General features: G+C 37.7%; 2 protein-coding genes across 5 annotated transcripts in view; both read left to right on the top strand.

The window, feature by feature from the left end:
• The first annotated feature begins 963 nt into the window (after positions 1–963).
• On the top strand, positions 964–4,566 carry dsn1 (DSN1 component of MIS12 kinetochore complex). The gene is made up of 11 exons (XM_008416048.2): positions 964–1,031; positions 1,212–1,248; positions 1,331–1,589; positions 1,691–1,764; positions 2,130–2,202; positions 2,302–2,383; positions 2,483–2,539; positions 2,641–2,712; positions 2,809–2,956; positions 3,653–3,740; positions 3,856–4,566. The coding sequence occupies exons 1-11, from the start codon at positions 1,000–1,002 to the stop codon at positions 3,936–3,938; spliced, it is 1,005 nt and encodes a 334-aa protein (XP_008414270.2). The 5' UTR covers positions 964–999; the 3' UTR covers positions 3,939–4,566.
• Positions 4,567–6,343: 1,777 nt separating this feature from the next.
• The window catches only part of pbx4 (pre-B-cell leukemia transcription factor 4), a 28,906-nt gene continuing 13,218 nt past the window's right edge, over positions 6,344–22,031 (top strand). The window contains exons 1-3 of one of the 4 annotated variants that reach the window (XM_008416044.2): positions 6,344–7,110; positions 8,974–9,087; positions 13,748–13,821. In XM_008416044.2, the coding sequence (XP_008414266.1) occupies positions 6,926–7,110; positions 8,974–9,087; positions 13,748–13,821 (373 nt within the window). In that variant the 5' untranslated portion in view covers positions 6,344–6,925. The remainder of the gene's footprint in view (positions 7,111–8,973; positions 9,088–13,747; positions 13,822–22,031) is intronic. The other 3 variants (XM_008416046.2, XM_008416045.2, XM_008416047.2) reach the window with 3 other exon arrangements.

Raw genomic sequence — 22,031 nt, forward strand, 5'->3', positions numbered from 1 at the left:
TTTCTTAAAGACTTGTAGAAAGTTTTATAGTCTGAAGAAACTAAGCTGGACGTTTTGGGCAAAACATTTTTTTTAAAAAAACAGCAGTTAAACATGGTGTAGGCAGAATCATGCTTTTGGGTTTACTTTTCTTCACATGGGAGATGAAATTATGAACAGTTTCAAACATCAGTTTTAATTCAAAACCTTTCGCCATCTGCTGTAAAGATGAAGATGGAGTTTTTTTTTAGCATCACTGAATTCAGACAAAGCCGATCAAAAAATTTACTTCAGACAAAAAACAAAAATTAATTGTCCTAGCCAGAGTCCAGAATAAAATTAGAGTTGACATTGTGTTAAACGGTGGATGAGAGACGAACGTCTCTCATCAACGTCTCTCATCCACCATCCACATGGATCACACTGTGATCCACATGGATCACACTGTGATCCATGTGGAGAACCTTTGGTAGGTAAAGTGTGGAGATGAGGGGTGAGAAGTCAAGATGCGGCATGCTACCAAATAATGCTGAAATTTTATTCCAAATTGAATTCAACAATATTAGTTTTGTCTCTCAAACATTTTTTATTAGTAAACAATACATGTCATGTCTTAAGCGCAAAAAGTTTTTAAGTGTTTTGTCATGGTTTTATTTTTTAAGGAGAGGCACAAAACGAAAGCATTTAAACATTTTGACTTTGGAGAGCCTCTGTACACTTTTAGTTTTATTTTTTTTTTGCATCAAACTTGAAGTCATTTAAACATTGTTTCTATAAAACAGTCACAATCTTTTGAACTTTATTCAAAGGGATCACAATAAATATGACTTTGCTAAAATGCCCCTATTCAACTGTTCATATAAGTATTTCTAAATGCATCTATAAGGTGTAAGGTGCAACAAATTTAGTTTTAAGCCTCGACCCTTGTATTGCTTAACTACATTTCCCATGAGTCTTAGAGCCGTGAAAGGCTGGGTTTGGTCTTTGGGCGCGCTGTAAGGACAGCTATTTGAAATTAAAATGGCGGAAAAGACGGCTGAAGTTGAGCACGGGTATGTTTTGTTTTAAGCTCGTAATACAACTTATTTAAATTAAACAAATCCATTACCTTACTACTGTAAATAATCTTAAACGAACTGTGTTGTTGTCATGTTTTGGTGGACCTTTCTGAGAGTTTTGTTCTGGTCTGATGTAAACATTAAAGCGACTTTTTCGTCTATTACCTGCTTTAGCTGCGGACGTGTTGAGGCAGACGAAACCTCATTAGAGGTGAGAAATAAAAACCCTTTCTGTAGTTTACAGCAGATGATTTGTTGAATGGAGAGTTACTGGCTTTGTTGTTTATGCCAAGGTCCCGTCTTCGGTCCAGACTTCAAAAAGATGCTCCTCCCCAATCCCCGAGTCGGAACCTCCTCTGAAGTGTCACCGGACCGATTCGACATTATCTACCACACGGACGCCAGATCCTGGAGACGAACAGTCAGAGACGATGAAACAAGAAATGGAGACACTCACAGAAAGACCCGTAAATCCCCGTGAACAGCATAAATCCTGGAGGAGAAACACCATAACCCGACGCTCCCTCCCTGCCCTTCCCAACCCATATGAGAGTGAGATATATTCCCCCCTCCATCATATGTTTATCCCCCCACAGTGAAACATTAATATTTACTTTTGTTCAAGACAAATAATCAAAATGAATCTGTTCTAGCTTTGTGCAGAAGCATAAGTCCATCATTATCACAAGAAGAGAGACTTGAAAAACTGCTGGAGGCTTCAATGGAGGTATGTTAAGTGAAGCTATAGAAACCAAATGCATTAAACCATTATAACAAATTTCTCCTGAACTCGATGAAGGTCCAATAGATYATTTGTATTTCTTTGTCCCTACCAACTCTTAAAAGATTAAATGAAGATTTGAAGATGTTATGAAATATAGCCAGTAGCAGTTTTATGTTCATAKTTTTGCTAAATAGGTGCATATTGTTTACTCAATATTAGAAGAATGACTAGATATTTAATTAATACTGGCCACAAAATTACACAACAAAATGTGAGTTAAAAAAAAACAAAACTTTTTTTGTATGTCAGTTTACCGTCTGTAAACTGTGAGAATATTTTTTGTTTATTCACATGTGTTTGCTTTGCAGATGGCACTAGAAAGAACTCAAAATTCACTTGAGTCATTTCCAAAAGCTTCACTGGAGACCTTTAAAAAACAAGGTTGGTAGTTTTTTTTTAAATAAATTTCTTGGAGCTCAGTATTTTTTAATTATTGAAACAATAATTTTATGTTATCTCTGTTATTCCTGTTTTGTGTAGTTGAAAACATCAAGATGGAGTGGAGCTGCTTAACCAAAAATACAAGCAAYGAACCACATAAACTATCTTCGAGTCAACCCAAGTATGCATACTTTTTTAAAAGTATACATATTTCACTGTACTTCTGCTATTAATCATAATGACTGTCTTCACTGCATTTGTGTCTTTTATTGCTTTTAAGTTGCAGTCAGCCTGCCGTGCAAAGAGCCATGGCAAACGTCCAGAAAGCAATCAACAGGCATGTTGTTCTGTCTACTCTCATGTCCGATGCTTATTGTAAGAATAATTATAAAAATAAAATGGCCACATATATGATCTTTTCTTTGTGTTTTTTCTTAGGCTCAAGGCTGAAAGTGAGTCTTGGGAGGCGCTTATGAACAAACACAAGGAAAAAGCAGAGGAGCTGGAAAAGTAAATATTTATATTATCATCAAGCATTCACGTGACAATGCTATCCATGACTTTCTTTGAATTTGTACCAATTGTGTTATTGATTTTCCGCTGTAGGAAGGTGAAGATGGGACAGGAGACGGGTATACCTCTAAACTCTACGTTAATAGTCCAGTCCTCGCAGAACTCTGTCATACAGAGTAAACCCAACTACCACGACGTCCTCTGTAGGCAGCGACCCATGATGCATACTATGGCCATAATTGTATGTTGGATTTTTTTTTCTCTTTTGTCCTCACAAATAAGAAGTTGTATTTTCAAGCTTGTATGTTCTAATCTCTAAAGTGAATGTCATGATAAGAGTGGGCTTGCAGTACTGTATTTGAAATGTTGCTTCCTTGGGCAGAACGACTATGACATGCACACACCCACCAGGCACTTCAGTACATTGGGTGGAGGGTGAAGAGAAATGGCCATAAGAACTGAGATTTTTCAGGGGCAAACGTGGAAATAAATGGGACACGCATACATTTACAAATACAAGCATTTTCCACTTATATTTTGATGGTCACAAAACCACCATAATGTCAGGTTTTAACTGTTTCTATGTGCAGTGCTTAGAATTATTGATAACTATTGTTGATAGACATAAAGAAAAGAGCAGACTCAACCTTTCTCCATTCAAAATATTTAAGCTTTTGAACATGCACGCATGTAATTGAATACAGATTGATCGTCAAGTAAGTTTGAAGATTAGTATTATAGATATTTCCTTCCATAACAATTATAGGCATGAAAAGGTTGCTATTCTATCACTGGGAAACACAGACACACAGCAATTTAGATGGACCAGTTTTCAGATAGGGAACTAAACTACGATTTTTCAAAGCACCAGATCTGATGCAATGTTGTCGTCATTTTATTTTGTAACTTATAGAATTTTTTTTTTTCTTGCCTGTAGATGGACACTCAGTGTAAAATGATACAGCAGCTACTTGCCATCAAGGAGCAGTCACAGCTGTTAGTCAAAAAGACCAGTGTCCAATTAGGTAATGACTTTGCTTGAATAATATATCTTATCTTTGTAATATTTTGACATTTTCTGTGATGGTCTAGCGAAAGAAACTTTCACACTAATTATTTTTATTTCTATGCCGTCTCCAGCCGAGGAGGCTGGATTCCAGGAGCTTTCATCCGACCTTCTTAAGAATCTGATGTCGGCACCTTTGCAAAAGGCAACTACATAAACAATATGTCCTAAATAGATGATGCTTCTGCACAGCTGAATCCAACGATTGTTAAATATGTACATATATTCTTGTGCTTTTATGTCATTTTCCAGTTTTGTTGATTTTCCTGTCCTGTTTTGTTAAAGAAAGAAAATAACATTTTATGTTATGCTCCGACATCAAACTACTTTAATGGCAGTGGTAAATTATACATGTATTTGACCAGCAGGTGGCAGTGGCTAGCTACTCACAAAATCGTATTAAYGGTGGTGAATTGCCTGAGTAGATTATTCTTCTGGCCTTAATTAAGTGCATTTTCATCTGTAAATCCTGAAACTGTTTAGACCAATTAGCAAATGTTGTCAAAACTTTGCCGCCGTCCAGCAAAGTATGGTCCCTGTTTTTGGTGTTATCAAATTAAACTATAATAATAAACAAAAAAAACAGCCACCTTGTCTTAAAAGTGATTGCCAAAGTAAGTTGATAACTATCATAATTAATATTGAGGCAATAAAGAATGAATGGTTTTGACAATAGGATATATTTTTATGTATTTGATGCTCTATTTAACATGAATAATACCTCCCCAAAAATCAAAGGTAAATCCCTGAAAGTACATATGTGATGACAAAAAGCAATGACGTAGCTTAAATAGTGAAACATTTTTGATTATATTCTTGTTAAACTATTCAAGTAAAAAAAAAGAAGAAAAAAAACTTTTCTTCTTACTTTACACACATTCTTCAGTGTATACAGAAACCCTAGAGGCTCACCCCCTGTCACACTCCTGTTTGGTGCTGCATCTATTGCACTTCATCAGTGTCCCCTGACCATACAGAAGGAGGCCCCTCCCCCACAGTGACTCACCCCCATCTCTTGCTTGGCTTGGTCACTGATGCAGAACGAAGCCTTGACATTGTACCAGTCAGGCAAAGCTTCATTTGCCATCTCTCCAATCTCTTGGACCAATTCATTAATTAACACGTATGCTTAATTTGTGCCTCTCTTGATTGCAGCAATAAAAGCCCTTATTTACCCCCCCCATCCCCACATGATACGAGTCTATAACTTTGCGACAGAGTTACGATCCCCAGTGTGGTTTCTGGAGGATTTTCTTGTGGCTTTATTCAGGGGAGTGATTGCAGCGCACATGGAGAAGCAAGGAGGAAAATGTAGGGCTTTGACCATGAGACTTGCTAGTAAGGGAAGATGGTGCACAGCAGGATAGATCGATTCTTATTTAGATGAAAATGAGGCTTGATGCTTGTGGGGTGAGAGGAGGGCAGCTTTAGCATCCAAATGAGTAAAGGTTTCACAGAAATTGTTCTTAAGTGAATCACTAACAACAACAATAATTAAAAAAAAATTGACAAAGTCAATGACAATGGTTTTGCTTACAAAGGAAAACAATCTTGACAGTGACAAAAAAAACACTTAAATGTCCTACTTGGTAAAAATTACATTATAAAGTTACTCTGTGGATTTTTAGAGGTTCACATGTAAAATGCATGCAATTGGGAAAACTCTACGAGGTAGTTTACATGTTAAGCTTCTCGTTTAACTTGAGTTTGACTTCTTAAAAGCCCATGCGTAGAGTAACAACTGTTTACTGGATTTGCTGTTTTTGTTGTCTCTAACTTTAGATTGATTAGTTACAGATTGCAGTAGATGGATAGCAGGAGAGTCAGCATAAATAGTCAGTTTGGTCATACTCCCTCATGCACACCCATCATCTCCTCTCAGTCTAACAGAGCTGGCTGCTGCTCTCCTCCACATCCATTCAGTCTGCCATTCGTCTCGGAAAGCTGTCTCTGTGATCTGAGTGATAAACAACATCAGAATTGCCCAGTTTGCAAAAAGCAAGGACACTTGTTTTCAATCTGCTGTCAACGTTTTCATACTGAAAACTGATGGGATGTTTCATTCATCAGGGTATGGGACAGTATCCTGAACTGTTTTGCTCTGGGACTGAGCACTTCTGGAAATTGGCACAGTTTGCACACACATGTGAACGTCAAACATCAAACAACATTTGCATAACTTATGTTCGTTGCATAGTTAGCAAGTCTATACATGTACAGCAGCATTTTCCTGCTATTTTTACACGTAGTCACCTAGGTTGGGATCTGCAAAAATAAGTATGTTTTTGGTTGGTCAAAGGCTGGGGTTTTGTCTGGACTATGAAAGTTAATGTCACATTCTTGTATTAGATTTACAAAATATTTTCTCTGTTATTTTTTCAGCATTCAAATCACAGTTTTGGTTTACAAGTAGATTTTGCAGCGTAAAATAATCGTAAATTAGATCTAATATTTGCATATGCGGTGGGAAATGTTTCGAGACAGATTTATTTTTTTCTGTCTAAAGATGCTCTCGATTTATAGTTTATCATTTACCCACCCACAAGATCGCGCTCTGTGGTGCTGTGAGTTTTAATGGTCAAAGCGACGTACACCACTCCGCCGAAGAACATCCCACATACTCATCAACAACAATGGCAAACCGTAGTCTGTTTTGGTAACACATTTTTTTTTTTTATAGGAGCAACAAGGTTTGGAACTGTGTGTGTTCGCACCTGATATAACTCCTAAATTACCGCGCTATTTTTAAAGACGCGTATGTTCGTTTGTGGCTACATTTTCGTTATACATTTTTCCTGAAAATGTGCGAGGCGCTCACACAGGCTGTGCATGTGTGTCCCTGCTGCCTTTCTGCTGGGCTACTGCTGCTAACCTAGCTGCTTCTTTTTACACGGTGGTTAGCCTCCGTTAGCCTGGCCGCGTTTATTAACTAGTAGAAGAAACAAAAGATACAGACGAATGTAAAGCTCGTTCGTGCTATTTGATTTGCGAAAACAACCCCAAACTAATCGCCTATTGTCGCTGTCGGGTAAGGGAATAAGTGTTGTATGATTTATCGTGGAAAACACTTTGCTGGCTAGCTAATAGGCTAGCTATTTGATTGTGTTCGTCGACTGAGGAAAACGGCGAGTTTTCTTTGAAAGTATGGATGATCAGACTAGGATGCTGACGGGTCTCACCGGACTCGGTGGACTATCACAGCCCGATGTCGGTGATCCGGACTCGGTCCGGAAACAACAGTCCCTCGGTCAGCCGCAACAAGACATTGGAGATATTCTACAGCAAATAATGGCCATCACCGACGAAAGCCTGGACGAAGCACAGGCCAGGTAAGACTTGTGAAGAGCCATTTTCCACTCATGATAGCTAAGCTAAAGTCAGTTTTTTTCTTGCGTGATTTAAAATTAAGATAGTTTGTTATTGAGGGATTAATGTAACGTTACACTGCGATGTTAATTTGCACCAAAGTATGAAAGTGAATGTACATTTTGTGCCTGCATATACTGAACATATTCGGACTCCACTGTAGAGTGTGGGTATTTGTAAAACGAGAAATAAAATACAATCTTGTTGCTGTAAATTACATCACCTTGAATACTTGTAATTGGTAAACTACTGGTTTGGTAATAGTAACCGATCCTCTGTACTAATTAGTTTACCAACGAAATATTAAATCGGGGGAAAAAAAGTCTATGATAGCATTACATTTTGGAGGGTGCGGGGGAAAAGAAAAATACATCCAAAACTAAAATGTGTTACTTTTTATTTAGTGTTAATCTACCTGTGTACGAAGAAAATGTGAATTTTAAAGTTTTAAAAACTTTTCATCAAATCTAAACTATTGAGAAGTAGCAGCTTTGTAAACAGTATGGAAAATTAGCATATAAAAATAACGTTAATAAAACTATATTCGGTCATATTATTGAAATTATTTTTAAAGCTTGTTTAGCTAAAAACTACTTTTTATTTACAGTCCAAAATAGTAGTAATAACCCCAGGAACTTTAATCATAAAGTTGAGATCAAGCATCACCCAGTCCTCCATGTCTGTGGTGTTTGTGATGTGTCATTTATTTACGACTCTTTTTTTAATGTAATGTTTGGATTAGAAGTACTTTACCTATACTTATTGACAGTATGTATCCCACTGAGTGACTGACTCTCACTCATTTGCCATGTGGCTCAAAGAGCATAAGGTCAGTTTCAAATGAAGCGTCAGTATTTCAACAATAGACAACCGTCCACTGCAAGACTGTGGCCACAGTGTGATGTGTCATTAGCTAGTGATTTTCCACCCAACATTTGACCACCTGGTTCTCTTAATTAATTCACTCCTTTCACTCCCTCCCTCGCTGGTGTTCATCCTTTTCATTGTGTGCTGGGTGCAATCAATTCTCCTATAATGTGTACGCGAGTGCAGCTGTCCGCAAATCGAGTTTCTATTAATGAGATGGTGGTGAGGGGGAGGAATGATGCTATTCTGGCAGCCTATGAATGTTGAGATATTACATTTTCTTGACTACTACTTTGGAGAGTTCATCACACCCTCACGGCACAATTAATTTTGCGTTAAAATAGCTCTTGCTGATGTTTCAGTTTCATCTGTTGTATTTCAAGTTTGTGCTGACAATAGGCAACGGCGGAACTGTAGTGAACTTATTTAGCTAAAAAATTCGTATTTATAAGCACAAAAAAAATCAGCTGCACTGCAGAACGTACTACGTTGGCACTTACTTATGAAGCATTGTAGGAGTTACTTTACACACACACCTCCACCGTACTTTATGTACTCTATCATCGTACTTGGAAAATGAAATTACAGAAGTGCTCTTGTGACACCGTGCATTTGACTTTTTACTAATTTACTTGTATTTTTTTTTTTTTTGAGAAAATTCCAAAACATAAGGAACTTCAACACTAAACGGTGAATGTTGTTACAGATGGAGGTCCTAATAAATACTAAATGACTTGCATTTTATCGTCTTTTTGTCACTGTCAGTCATTTCCTAGGTCAGGATGATCTACGTTTTAATGTGTAAAGTCGTTATTACGGTTACATGACATCCCTGTCATGTAACGTGGCAGTCTATCAGGATAGGGAGTGGTCAGGGTAGCACAAGAAGTTGGTGTTGCAGAGTACCCTTCCTGCGCACCATCCACCCTCATCCTCTCACCGTGTCACCATATGCTCAGATCCTGGCCAGAGGAATCGCCAGCGCATTGGGGTGGATCAGACGACCCCACAGAGGGAGGGAGAGCAGGGGGGGGCATGGCAGGGGGTGGCCTGCCACTCAACTTCCAGCACAGGTCAGTACTGGACCGCATGCACACCTTCTTCTCCCCCCCTCCTGCTCATACCCTCCATGGTGAAGACAGCCCTCCCTCATCTCAAATTGAGCAGTGACAGATTTTGTGGAGGAAGTTGACATTTAGTTCTAGACACATTTTTCATTTTATTTTATTTCCCCCCCCCCCCCTTCAAAACTCTCGCAGAGAGGCATTCCTTTGGACTGGGTCTTGTAGGTGCCACTTCCCTCTTTTAAAACTGCAGAGGATGTTTACAACAGAAATTGGGAGTTGTGGTTAGACCAGGTGTAGCTAGTTCATATTCATCACTGGTTGCTATACGTTAGCTGTCTGTGCTTCACGCTGTTTCAAAAAAGGATTTTTTTTTTTTTAATGCTTCTTTTTTGCATGTTTTTTTCCATAACAGGCATTATATTGATTTTCATGGTTTTCACCAAACGTATACTTGTGTTTTTCCTAACCACATAATCAGTGTTGTTACCTAAGAAATATTGGTGTTTCCTGTTTAAAAGCAGCAAGACTGAACAATACAAAAACAGACAATAGGCAGGTTTTCATTCACAGGGACCAAATCCCAAAGGATTTGGCTGCAGACCTCGCTGCTCAAGCACCTTTCTGTCACCTCACTTGATCTCCCTCCTCAGAACTGTAAACCAATCCAAATATAGTACATATATATCCGATTAAGTAAACTTTAGTGACAGCTGTATCGCAATGGGCTTCAATTTTTGTCCTATTATGTAAAATAAATTCACATTGACTCACATGTAGATATTGACTTAGTTGTATGTTTTACATAATTGGAAGTAGATTAAGGGATTTGTCTTTGAAAGCCAGACTGAAATTTTAAACTCTTCATGCTAAATTCACCATCAGTTAAAATTAAATAAGTGTGGCACCATGCACTATCATTTGCAGACAGCCTTTAAATATATTGTTGTGGTAGACTTGGTGGCCCCTGGTGCCAGTCTCCTCTACCATCGTCTTGACTGTGTGTAATGGCAAGCTTTACCTGGGTTGTTGTCCAGGAGTTACAGCTGTTTTGAACAGTTTATCATTATGGCAATAGATATTGATAAGGTTAGGCTCATATCTATTGCCAGAGACTGTTTCCTGATTTTCATGTAATTTTTTTTATTTTGGGAATAGTCTAATACCTTGAACTTGGATGACCACATGTAAGACGTTTGAAAGTTAACATCTATAGTGGAAATCACTAATCCATACACTACACTTGTGTCTAAATTTGAGTGATTGAACTCAGAGGAAGGGAGTGTAGTAGGGCTGGGCAATAAATCAATAGCAGCAATATATATCGTTATATAGACGTGTTCAATAGTTCAATCCCGCACGGCATTCTGGGGAATGTAGGCAGAGGAAAGACTTTAACTTCTCAACCCCTCTTGGTGAGCTAAACTAGGTTGGTGTCATCACTCATTGGTAAGCTAACACTAGCCTGCTGAGTAACTTGTGCAGCAGCAGTCCGTAACGTCTTAAAAAATAAAAAACGACTTTGAGTGAAAGGAAAAAATTAGTATGATGGCTCGAGAGGAAATTTTGAATAAAACATTAATGATCACGTTATCAGTTTGGCAGTGTTTCGGATATTTAAAACAAAAACCTAATGATCATCGATATCAACTGATGTAAAACACTAATCGTGATAAGTGTTTTATATCACTTGCCAAGCCCTGGGATATAGAGCTCCTGTAAAGTAATATTTACAGATAATCTCAGCAACTTTAAAAGTTATGACTTTAAAACATCATGACAAACATGCACCAGAAAAAACGATGTAAAAAGAATTGAAGAAAATCATGTAAGAAGCATAGCGCTAATATGTTGTGAGAAATGAACTAAAAGAATGAGGGGGGTAATAATTTATTTTGATTAATGGTAATAAGAGCTCAGTTTATAAACTCACCTGATACATTGGCCATGTTGCAAAAGTCAACCAGCGGCTCCATATTAAGTGGTGCTTCTTTATTTCATGGAAGTGTTCCCAATATTTTACTTTTGGAGTCAAAGACATGTTATGAAGCAATCTTTAATTAATTGTTCTGTTTTCCTAGTTCTTAATTTTTTCTCACAGCTCAACAATGTTATCTAATGGTAATGGTAGATGGTTTTTTCCACTATTGAATTTGAAATATTGTGACAACCCATTTCACCAGAGAATGGGATTTGAGGCTCTTCTGCTTATGGTTGTAATTAGAGATGCACATTATCAGGAAGATGCATATTTGCAATAATGCTGCTGAAAATTGCGACGATAACGATTATGATTAATCTGTTTCCTTGTTCTTTTTTTTTTTTTTTGTACTATTTTTTTAGTATGAGCTTCAGCATCCCAACCAATAAAAATACACATTCGGTGCATAAAGGCTCCTTCAAGTGGCCAACTATATTATTGATACTCAGAGTGGGAATGCATGTCACTTAAATTAAGACTGCACAACGTATCGCGGATATATCCTCATTGCAATATCAGCGTGTGCAATATTCATACTGCAAGAGACTGTTTGGAGTGGAAAAATATATATTCCAAGTGTATGAGCTTTCATTTTTCATGCTAATGTAATATTTATCCACTTGGACAATCTCGCAGCAGCACATGTTCTCGTTGGACACAAATGATACTGCTCAAAATGCTGAAGGTTACAGAGTGATGGGAGAAAGAAAAGAAGACAACTGTCATAAGTTCACAACTGGTACTGTCATCACAATATTTACCAATATTATCGCCATCGCAAGCCCTACTTGAAATGTATTGTCTTGTCAAATATTTGCATACTTGTAGTCCTTGCTTGCGATTGAGATTTTGCGTACTACTGGGATTCCATTTTTTATGTAGCTAAAATAGAAATTGATGTCCTGAATAAACCATAAGGCAAACCTTTAATCTATTGTTTAAAGCTATTTTAGTGTTTCCTTTTTATTTTATTTTTTCTGTTACAAATTATTTTCTAACAAAAAAGTTGTGTTTTTACCATTTGGCATTGAACAAAAGTGTAACATGAGTTACAATTTGGGATATTTTACATTTACACACCAATTGACTATCAACATGCATACGAATGCACCCTTGAAAGCCAGGGGCATGTATGTGTTAAATGTTTGTTCAGTAATGAATACTGTTTGAGTAGTATTCAAATATGGTACACTGAAAGGCGAAAGTGTTTTGCAAGTATTATTTCCATACAAATGGCTTTTGAAATCAATTGTCGGCGCTTCAAAAATATTCCATTGTGGTGATTTCCCTTGCCGACTTGAAGATTTATGAGTTCGTAAAAGTTATTTATTAAAATGACTATAAAATTACAACATTTAAGATATAAATAATCATTTTCAGTTGTAAAATCAGACTGGTGTAAGTGCAGTTCACATCCATACTGCTCAATAAAAGTAGCTTTTTAACCGTTAACCTTCATATGTTTCCAACAGTCTCCCTCACAGCTTCAATAACTTCAACTTTCTTTTCCCCCTTTTATCCATCAGGCAGTTGTAGCAATTATAAGAATTATAAACCATGGTTTTATTTCTATTGATAACGTCAGAGCTGCCTAGTATTGTTAAGTATGAGCTTTTTATTCACTGCTGTCTCACCTGCGGAGCAGCAGAATGGATCTGAACTACCTGCCTCAGCAAATTTATATGCAACCCCAGTCGAATGTGTATTTTACTTTTTGATATGGATGACGTTGCTTTTCTGAAGTGATTATGGGTTAATGGGTCGTCTTAACTGTGCATTTGTATGAATTTAAATGATTCTTTTTCTACTTGAAGCAAGAGTTTATTCTTGCTGTACGTATTCTAGTTTGAATATGGTGTAAATGCCTATAGACATAACCCATGTCATGCGTTGCTAAGGTTTTATTAAATTTGATTATATTGATGTGTCGTCATTTATCTTAGACACTCAAGCATGTAATTTTGGGCTACTTTGAGGTTTATTGAATCAGAAATGTACAAGACAGAATACTGCTTTTGCGCCTGTCTCGGTGTTATTTAGACACCATAATGAACATTTTTACCTCAAGACAAATACATATTGAGTGCTCTGCACACTGCTTGCACTGAGCAAAGAGTGAAATCAAACCTGCCACAGCATTCAATTCTTTAATCCTTTTATAAAGTGTCATGGGAGCGAGTATGTTGTTAAATGGAATGTGTTAACCGGATAAACTGAGGTGATCTCGTTCCTGTAAACTGTAGCGCTTTTATGCATAGATTGCTTTCAGTTTGTTAGGCGATAAAGGTAATTTCTGGTTATATTAAAAATGCATCCTAATCCAAATGGGCTCTGTCAACTCACCATCTAGTTTCATGGATCGAGTACGTCTTCAGCAGGTAGAAATTAGATTACCGCGTATTAACCCTGAAATCAGGTTCTCGGTAATGATGACCTTGAGGTTTGGCATCATTACCTGTTCTTCAGTGCAAAGCGCACTAATGACAATGTTACTCTTGCTAGTTTGGATTGATGCTCCAAGGATGTGTCGATGCTTACAAAGGCATAAAACAGTTCTGTGCGGATAATGCAGACAGCTGCTCTACTACTTTTTATGGAATAGAAACTTGGAATGACTTGAAATGGAGTTCTGTTTACCCTAATCCCACCTCTCTCCTTCTTTGTTTTATTCCCTCTTCTGTCTTACAGGAAGCATGCCCTGAACTGTCACAGAATGAAACCAGCACTCTTCAGCGTTCTTTGTGAGATCAAAGAAAAGACAGGTGAGTTTCTACTTCACTCGGCATCTTCCAGTGGGCTCTAGTTGTGTGCACTGAGTAGTGAGATAAAGAGTGCTTTTTGCCTCAGGTTCTTCAGAGCCTTTTTTTCCTTTTCATGCATTTCCCCTCTTAGGACAATGTTGACTAAAGATTATATTTAATCTTTGTGGATGCGTTAATGCAGCATCATCTTTGCTATGCACCAGGTTAAAAGCACATATTTATGGAACCTCTTCCTTTCCTGGAAACAATCCAAACTTCACAGCTGAAACTAATCATATGCTGCATTCCATTATCCACGAAAACGAAACTTGGAGTTGGGAATGACATCACACCCAAGTTAACTCCGGCTAACATAGCCGTAGCAGTTGCGATTCAATTATGGCGACACTCAAGCAGCCATTGCTCGTAGTATCTCTTTTGAACGTCGTCTAAGCTGTACTTTCCACATTTTGTTCAGTGTAGAATTGAACTTTGAGTTTTAGACTCATTCTTACACGTGCGTCTTGTAAAATAAACATGTTGTCATGACAGCTTACCGGTGTTGACTCAAGCAGCTACCACATTGGATCTCGATGTCAACTTTTCAAAAGTAGGAGGGCGTTCCTGTTTTTTTCCTACTCTGTAGAACTTCTGAGTTCTGACTACAAATGGAGCGCAGAATTAGTCAGTGTCTTTTGAAACACGAGTAAGATACCAAAACTAACATCTCAGTCTTCACTAGCTAATACGTCAGTTTAGATTTACATTTTAACCTGAAGCAGAAAGGTGCAGAATAGTTCTAACTTTTTGGTAATTGGTAAATATTGGCTCACTACAAAATCATATAATGGTGATATTGCTAAAAATTATAACTTTGGCAATAAATACACATTTTAACCACTCCTTTGCATCTATCCCTACAATGTGTTTAACTCTTTCACCTGTAGTTTATTTGGCATTGCATCTATCTACCCAGCGTTCAACAGGCTGGGTCTATTTTTGGCATGCAAAGCATTGGAATATAATGACCAACAAATACTCCACTCCCAATAGCCTTTTGCAATATTCATGTTGCACAGACTGTGTGAAAAGAGTTTTATGTGATATAACATGTATGCCTATCAGCAGTTTCACTTTATGGAGAGAGGGGAACTACTGCGCAACAGAACATGATCCAGGTCCATATACTGTTGACTTAACATCAGGTGGAAAAGACATACTCTTGCATTATTAATATATAGTCTAACTGTTGAGAAATGCATATCTCTACTTCTGTTAATGACTGTAAATTGGGAAATGCAGCCAGTTATAAGCAATGCAGTAGCGCCTCTGTTGGCAATTCATGTCGGTTTTTGGATAGATTGTTTTGGTGCGGCTGGATATGAATGGCAGATTGGTGGTTATGGTTGTGTAAATGGGTTGGGCTGCAAAACCCTCCAGCTCCTCTATGCTCTTGTGCTGTATGCTTTCTTCTCTCACTGTCCTTGGCTAACTGTAAGTCTCTCTTGTTCAAACACAATTTGAAAACACTGCACTGCTGTCTGTTGTGGCCCTCTGTCAATAATGTATTATTGCTCTCTAGTGATTGGAGGGAAGTAAAGGCTAGGCCTGAGAGATTGGGGCTGGGTACACTGTTTCCCAGGCAACCAGTGGTCTTATTTACCCTAATGCCATTCACTTTGATTTTCACATTTGGTCTCCCAGCAAACTAGACAGTAGAACCTGTGAGTACTTGTACTGTGAGCACAAGAGAATAGCTCACTAAGAATACAGTTGGGTAAATACTGGAGCCATACTTAAAGTATTCCAGTCACGAAACGCAAAGACTTTGGCTTTGCTTGTACTCTGTTGGCCATCTGCCATGTAGCTCCCTAACTGCACTGTGTACCTGCTTTGGTATTTCATGGCCACTGAGACCCCCCGCCCCTCCTTAGGCCCCATTGTCTATTTGAGGAATGTAAAATGACTTTTCATTGGCTCCTTCAGAAACCCCAATCAATAGTCCTTTTGGTACCCATTAGGTATTTTTATTTTTTATTTTTTTGCACCCCCCCGACTAATAAACAAAAGATGTGTTGGCACAACCATGTACACAATATGTCTTGCACACATTGATGCATACACACCAAACAGGGATAAAAGCAAACTCTGTCTTGGTTCTACTCCTACTGCTTCGGTCTTGTCCTCTCCCCCTCCCTTTCGCTGCCTCGCTCCCATTCTTGAAAGAGAAGACTTACTCTGAACTCGGGGCTTTGATATGGTAATGTAATGGTTGGGGTTGGAGGAGGGGAGGTGGGGCATGGGGGAGGGGAGGTGAATTCCTATGAGTACTGCAGTTGGTTAGATTGTTTTCATTGTAAAGGAAATGTTCTGCGCAAATGTCAGTACCCACCCTCCCCCTCTGCCACCACCCCAAAACACCCCCATTTTACAACAGTTCCAGTGCTGTTCTAAGCTCCCACATGAAACATGACCTCTGTCTGTGTGAACTATAACTTTTGTCAATGCTTTATTGAAGATGCACTACAAGGAGGACATGAAATTACTTGAAGGGACTCTGCGAACGATCAAAGAAGAGTCTGTGGTTTTGCTTCAACTCGGGTTCTTTTACTCCCTTGTTCCCATGGGTATTTGTTGTAAAAAATAGCTCATGGTGCAGTGGGACAACTAATACCAGCTCCTCAGATAAGCCCCTGCAGTTCATTAGTTGTGCTTTAGTTTTGGGCTTGTGTTTCCTTACTTTTATTTCCTTTTGATGTTAACATGCTGATAGTGAGTCTGTCACTCAYTCTTCTCTGCCACCTTTATCAAGTCCATCTTTTCAAGTTTGAATATTTACAGCTGTTTATTTTTGGAAATGTTTTAAATGATTGCAAAAATAGTATTGCAATAGTTATTTTAGATCCATATATCTGTTTTTGTTAGTTTTTCTTTTTACCGTTTTAAAGACTTCAGTATTATTTCAGGCCTACTCCCTACCCCATCACAAGGACAAGTTCACAGCCATCAACCCTGTACATCTAGATGAGCTGTCTGACAAACGTCTCTGATATCAATCTACTAGTTGTATGGATGCAGTGGAAAGCTATCTTGTCTGAAACTGAAAAGATCAGAAAGATCAGCTTTGTTTTGCATTAGCGTCTTAGTTTAATCTACTGATGTTGGACGTGTGTGTATAAATCTGCATGTCGGCACTCCTCAGGAACACAGCATTGTCTGCAACAAGTAAGACAATCTCATGAACTTGTGACGTCGACTATTTTGTTGGACTTTGATTGCTGTCTGCCCCACACACACACATACACACACACACACACACACACTGAAGCCTTTTTTGGTCCAGGTAGGGCCCTGTGAGGAAGATACATAAATTCAAACAGTCATTAAATGTTCAGTTTATTAATAAAACAACTGAAGTTGTTTGATTGTGTTTTTATATATTTTATTTAAAACAGGAAAAGTATGACACGTTATTTTTGCTAAACTAAATCCGCTTTAATATAGACTTAAAAAAGCTGATCTGAAAAGAATATTTCTTTCATTGGTAAAAAATTTTTTATTTTATCGATGCCTGGTTAATTTCTTATCAGAAATAAGCATGTGGGTTGAATATAAACATTTTAAAATCCAGAACTGCCAAACATATTAATATATTAATATTAATACATATACACATATGAATATATGTGCATAGTCCCTTTTTCTGCCAAAATGTGGAATATGGTGGCATTGATCTTGGGGCCTATAATATATGAAGCTTGGATGATTGAAAATTAATCGTTACAGAAAGTAAATTGTTCGACGAGAAGCTGAGTGAACTAACTCTAGTCCTTTAAACTAAAAGTTTATTCAGAAAAATGTTTATTCAGACAAAAATTATTAACTATGATTTTTTTAATTATATTTAGCATCCATCCATCCACAATCTTTTTAACTCTCTTGGCCTTTTGTTATGCATGTTTCCACTGTGGGGTCAAAAACTGGAGCTATTATGTAGATCACATCCGGTGATGCCATTAAGAGTCCTTCTGCGAGACTGTTGCTGCAGTCTGGGGATACGGATGTTGCCCACTGCAGAAAGTAAAATGCTTTTAAAACTGAAAAATCAGACCAATTCAGCATTAATATCAGATTGTGTCATAGCAGGCATAGTTTAAAAGCTAAGAACTGTCACTCCAAACTTTGTGGAAATGTCTGTGCTGATCCAGACTCTGGAGTGTGTGTGTCAGAGAGAGGGAAGGAGTTCCAGTTGGAAAAATAAAATATGTACCAATAAAACTGCAAAAATTGGCTCACAGAGAGTTACTCCAGACCTTCTGGAAATATGTAACAGCATCATGTTGTAACTTGATATTTCTGATGCAGTCTTAAGTGTTCGCACTTTTTTTTTTTTTTTTTTTTTAGAAAGAGGATGAAAGAGAACTCTGGTCAAAATTCCAACCTGATTTTGAAAACACAATGTATAAACGTTTCATTGTGATTAAAATCTGAAACTGAATTACAGTCGCTTCTAGTTCAAATAAATTTAATCTACAGATCTGAAATAATTAAAGGCTGCGAGTTGTGTCCCAGAGGGACAGCAGTGTTTCTCCTCCATTCAAACTTAAAATCTATTCACAATCCACAATCCTTAGTAGTTGTGATTGTGTTATTTTGTGTCTTGGAAGGAAAATGCGGTAAAATATTGTAAGGTTACTGGATTAAATCCTTAARATCCCTGCTTTGACCCTGGAAACGCACCTGAAGTACAATAGGCATTTAGTCTGTGGACAGTTGAAGATCAAGCCAGACAGCTTCCTGCTGTGAGGTGACTGGTTTAAAGACCACTGGGAAGCCTGCTGAACTGGTTAATGCTGAGGAATTTGGGGAGCCAGTTGTAGTTTGAAATTTATGTTTTTTTGTTGTTTGTTTGTTTTAAACCCGATTCTTTTTAGTTATGGCACTTTTTTAAAAATCCCCAGTGTATTAGCGCATTGTTTGCCGTTTTGTGTACACTTTAAATGGACTACATTTTCAGGAGAGTAATGAACTCCATCATATTGAGTTGCTGTAAAAAAAAAAAAAAAAAAATCTAATTACCGGTAATGAGGGGACCCCATATTTATCAGAAATGTCTTTGTGAGCCCCATAAACACTCCCTCTCCTTTTTTTAAATTATTTTTTTAATTGTGGTAAAATTAGACAACAAACTTACTGAAACATAGTTGAAATGTTACTGGTGTTTCAACAGAGATCGTTTATTAATTTTGGGGATTTGAATTTTTCAAAAATTTTCCATTAAATGAACTGTCGTGTCACTCTAGGGTGAAGTAGCATCTGTCAACCTTCACTAAATACTGTGACCTTTTTTCATTTTTTTTCTTCTTTTTTTTACGATAATTTTTTTCTACCTCGAGGGATATTTAGGACATTATGTCAAATTTGGGACATTTTTATTAACATCTTTTGAAAGCGAGTCAAAAACCAAACTAGTGATACTCGATTCGGGATACTTTCTTCTCTTTCCCACGAAAACAACATCACATGCACCAGTTTAGTTGGGTATTTTTGTGCTCCAGGATTTTGGCTGAGATCACTTGATGAAGTCATGTGAATCACTTGCCTCATTAAAACGGCCTAATTATTATTAGTTTTCAAGCAGCCTAACTTGGAATAGAGCCATAAAATTTTATGAGTTGTTAAGAACCTGAGGGAGGTATTTTATTATATTTTATGAGGAAAAATGTTAAATCTATTTTAAGATAAAAATGTTTATCAGATAAAAATAGTTGCCCTAAGAAGAACCATATTAGCCATCTCTAGGGTTTTTAAGTTAAATGTGCTTTCTATTGTTGCTCAATTAACACTTCTCTCTTAAATACATCCTTGGGATTAGCATGACTCTTCTTTTTTTTAATTATTATTATTATTTAAAAATCCAATGAATTTGTGTGTATTGCGACATCCTGCCATTCATTTTCCCCCTGCTGCTTTCAAGAAGAGGATGAAAAAAGACAATGTGTTAAAGGGGGTGCAGGAGTGATACAGAGATTGATGAGGCAGTAAGAGCAAGAGTAATTACTTGGTGTCCATTCCCCAAGCCAGATTGGCAGACGGCTAATATCACACAGACCCCTGGCCCTGACAGACACCCCCACACGCACAGACACACACCCCGACTCAAACTGGGGATCAAGAGCACCCCAGACCTAATGGCGTGTGGGCCAGTTGATTTCCCCATGTGGCGTTATTCCTGCAGGAACCAGACTTTTCTGTATCACAGTGTTTTACCAACAACATCGATTGGGTTGTCTGTTAACTCTGCATTTGTACAAATCGAGATTTCTAAATGAATAAACGTATTGGGACACAGTCATTTCAGGACTTTTTGTTGTGGGATTGTATTTAGATACTGGACGGTGGTTTTCGGTGCATTTGTTTCACATTATTTATCACATTATTCAGCTTATACAAGTAAAAACACCATTTGTTTGTCACAAATGTAACTTTTTTTCCCCTTTCTGACATGTCTGCTATACAAACCACTTCTATGTGCTGTTCTTAAAGGAAGTCAGCATATCACTAATTAAAGATATGTAAATGAAGTCTCAGCTGGATTGTGCTAGTTTGGTGGTAGTGGGATGGGAAAGTCTCTGAGCCCAGCTCCTAATCCTGACTAATTAAGGATTAATTACAATTGATGGGTGTCTTCCACCCCTTAGCTGTTATGCACATAGCTGTCCCAGACAATATGTTTGTCTATTTCACACCATGTCATTAATGTTGGGAAGAAATAGAAACATCAGGCTGGCAGCGGGAGGGGTGTAAACACAAACACTAAGACGCTATACATTGTAATGTAGTAAATCAGCGTAGCTGTATGGCTGGTTGATGCCGTTTGTGCAGATTCATGTTGAGTCACTTTTAAGTCTTGGCTACAGATGCTTTCTGGGGAGCTGTGTCACTTTGTTTTCAATCTTTTGATGCTTTAAGCAGATCTGTGCAAGCTCTGTTGTTTGCTACACAAATCCAGAGGTCATGCCAGTCAAAACCTCAGGTTTTTCTTGCCCAATGATTCATGCTAATGGCAAATCGGTTTTATTCAGAACTGAGGTGGTACATTTGAACCAAGCAGACTAACCATGTCGTCCCAGTTCTCTCTGGCACCATCTGACTGTGTCATAATGCTTGTTCACTTGTTATAAATGGGCACCGCTCCTCTGATCTATGGCTTAATTGCCACCAAATTTGCATAACAGTGCAAATTAACGACCTCTCAAATGAGCGTTCATTTTTCACAAAGTCTTTAGGAGCTCCTTAAGAGTCTGTGCTAATGAGCACAGGAGGCAGCTGGCCTGATGAGAGTTGACTGGGGGAAGATCCTTGCAGTGCTGTAACAAGCCTCCTGCTTAGGTGCTCTTCATCATCCTCCTCATCCTCCTGTGACATTTTCAATTCTTTCTTCTCGTCTTAGCTTTTCTCTCTGTCTTGAAATGTACTTCGGCGATAATGTTGTGTTAGTAGTCCACAACAGTACTCAAAATTTACTTTTCTGTTTTAGTGCTGCTTTTGATGACACTGATTGTTTTTACATGATATTACTCATTGTTTTTATCTTCAAACATTACCTAATAGATAATGAATTTCTATTATTAAGTAGCAAAATCCTTAACATTTTAGTTGTGCAGACCTTGTAGTTAAATCTGTACGACTAACTTAAGTTTTCTAGTGTTGAGGAAATTTGAACCATTTGTCATCTTCCTTACATTCACCTGAAGTTTTATATTGTGTTCAATTGAATCTAACACAGTAATGTTTTTGTTGGTGTCCTTTGAACATATTTAGCAGTTTTTACTGCTAGTGAAATTCTTTTTTTTTTTTTTAAATGTCTAGTTCTTATTATGAATTACAAAGAAGTATACAAAGTGTTTTTTAAGGAGAAAAAATGTAACTGTAGTCAGGAAGATGTAGTAATTCCAGAAAAAAATGCTCTGGAATGTTTGTTGGCTTATTTCAGTGTATTTAAAAGAATTTGTTAATATATTTGCTCTTTGTATTTGTTGGCGTTGTTATAATTTACACCTAAGTGCACCCCTACCCATTTTGGTTAATTAATGGCTGACTAATGATGTGCTGGATTGAAGTGTTGTGTTTGCCTTAGGTGTGACTTCGCCCATTTACACTTTAGTCAGACCACACTGTGTTTACTCTCAATCTGTACCTCCATCTCTCTTTCTCTCCCTGTTTCCGTG

Source organism: Poecilia reticulata, linkage group LG8 (genome assembly GCF_000633615.1).
Source record: "Poecilia reticulata strain Guanapo linkage group LG8, Guppy_female_1.0+MT, whole genome shotgun sequence".
Lineage (NCBI taxonomy): Eukaryota > Metazoa > Chordata > Actinopteri > Cyprinodontiformes > Poeciliidae > Poecilia > Poecilia reticulata.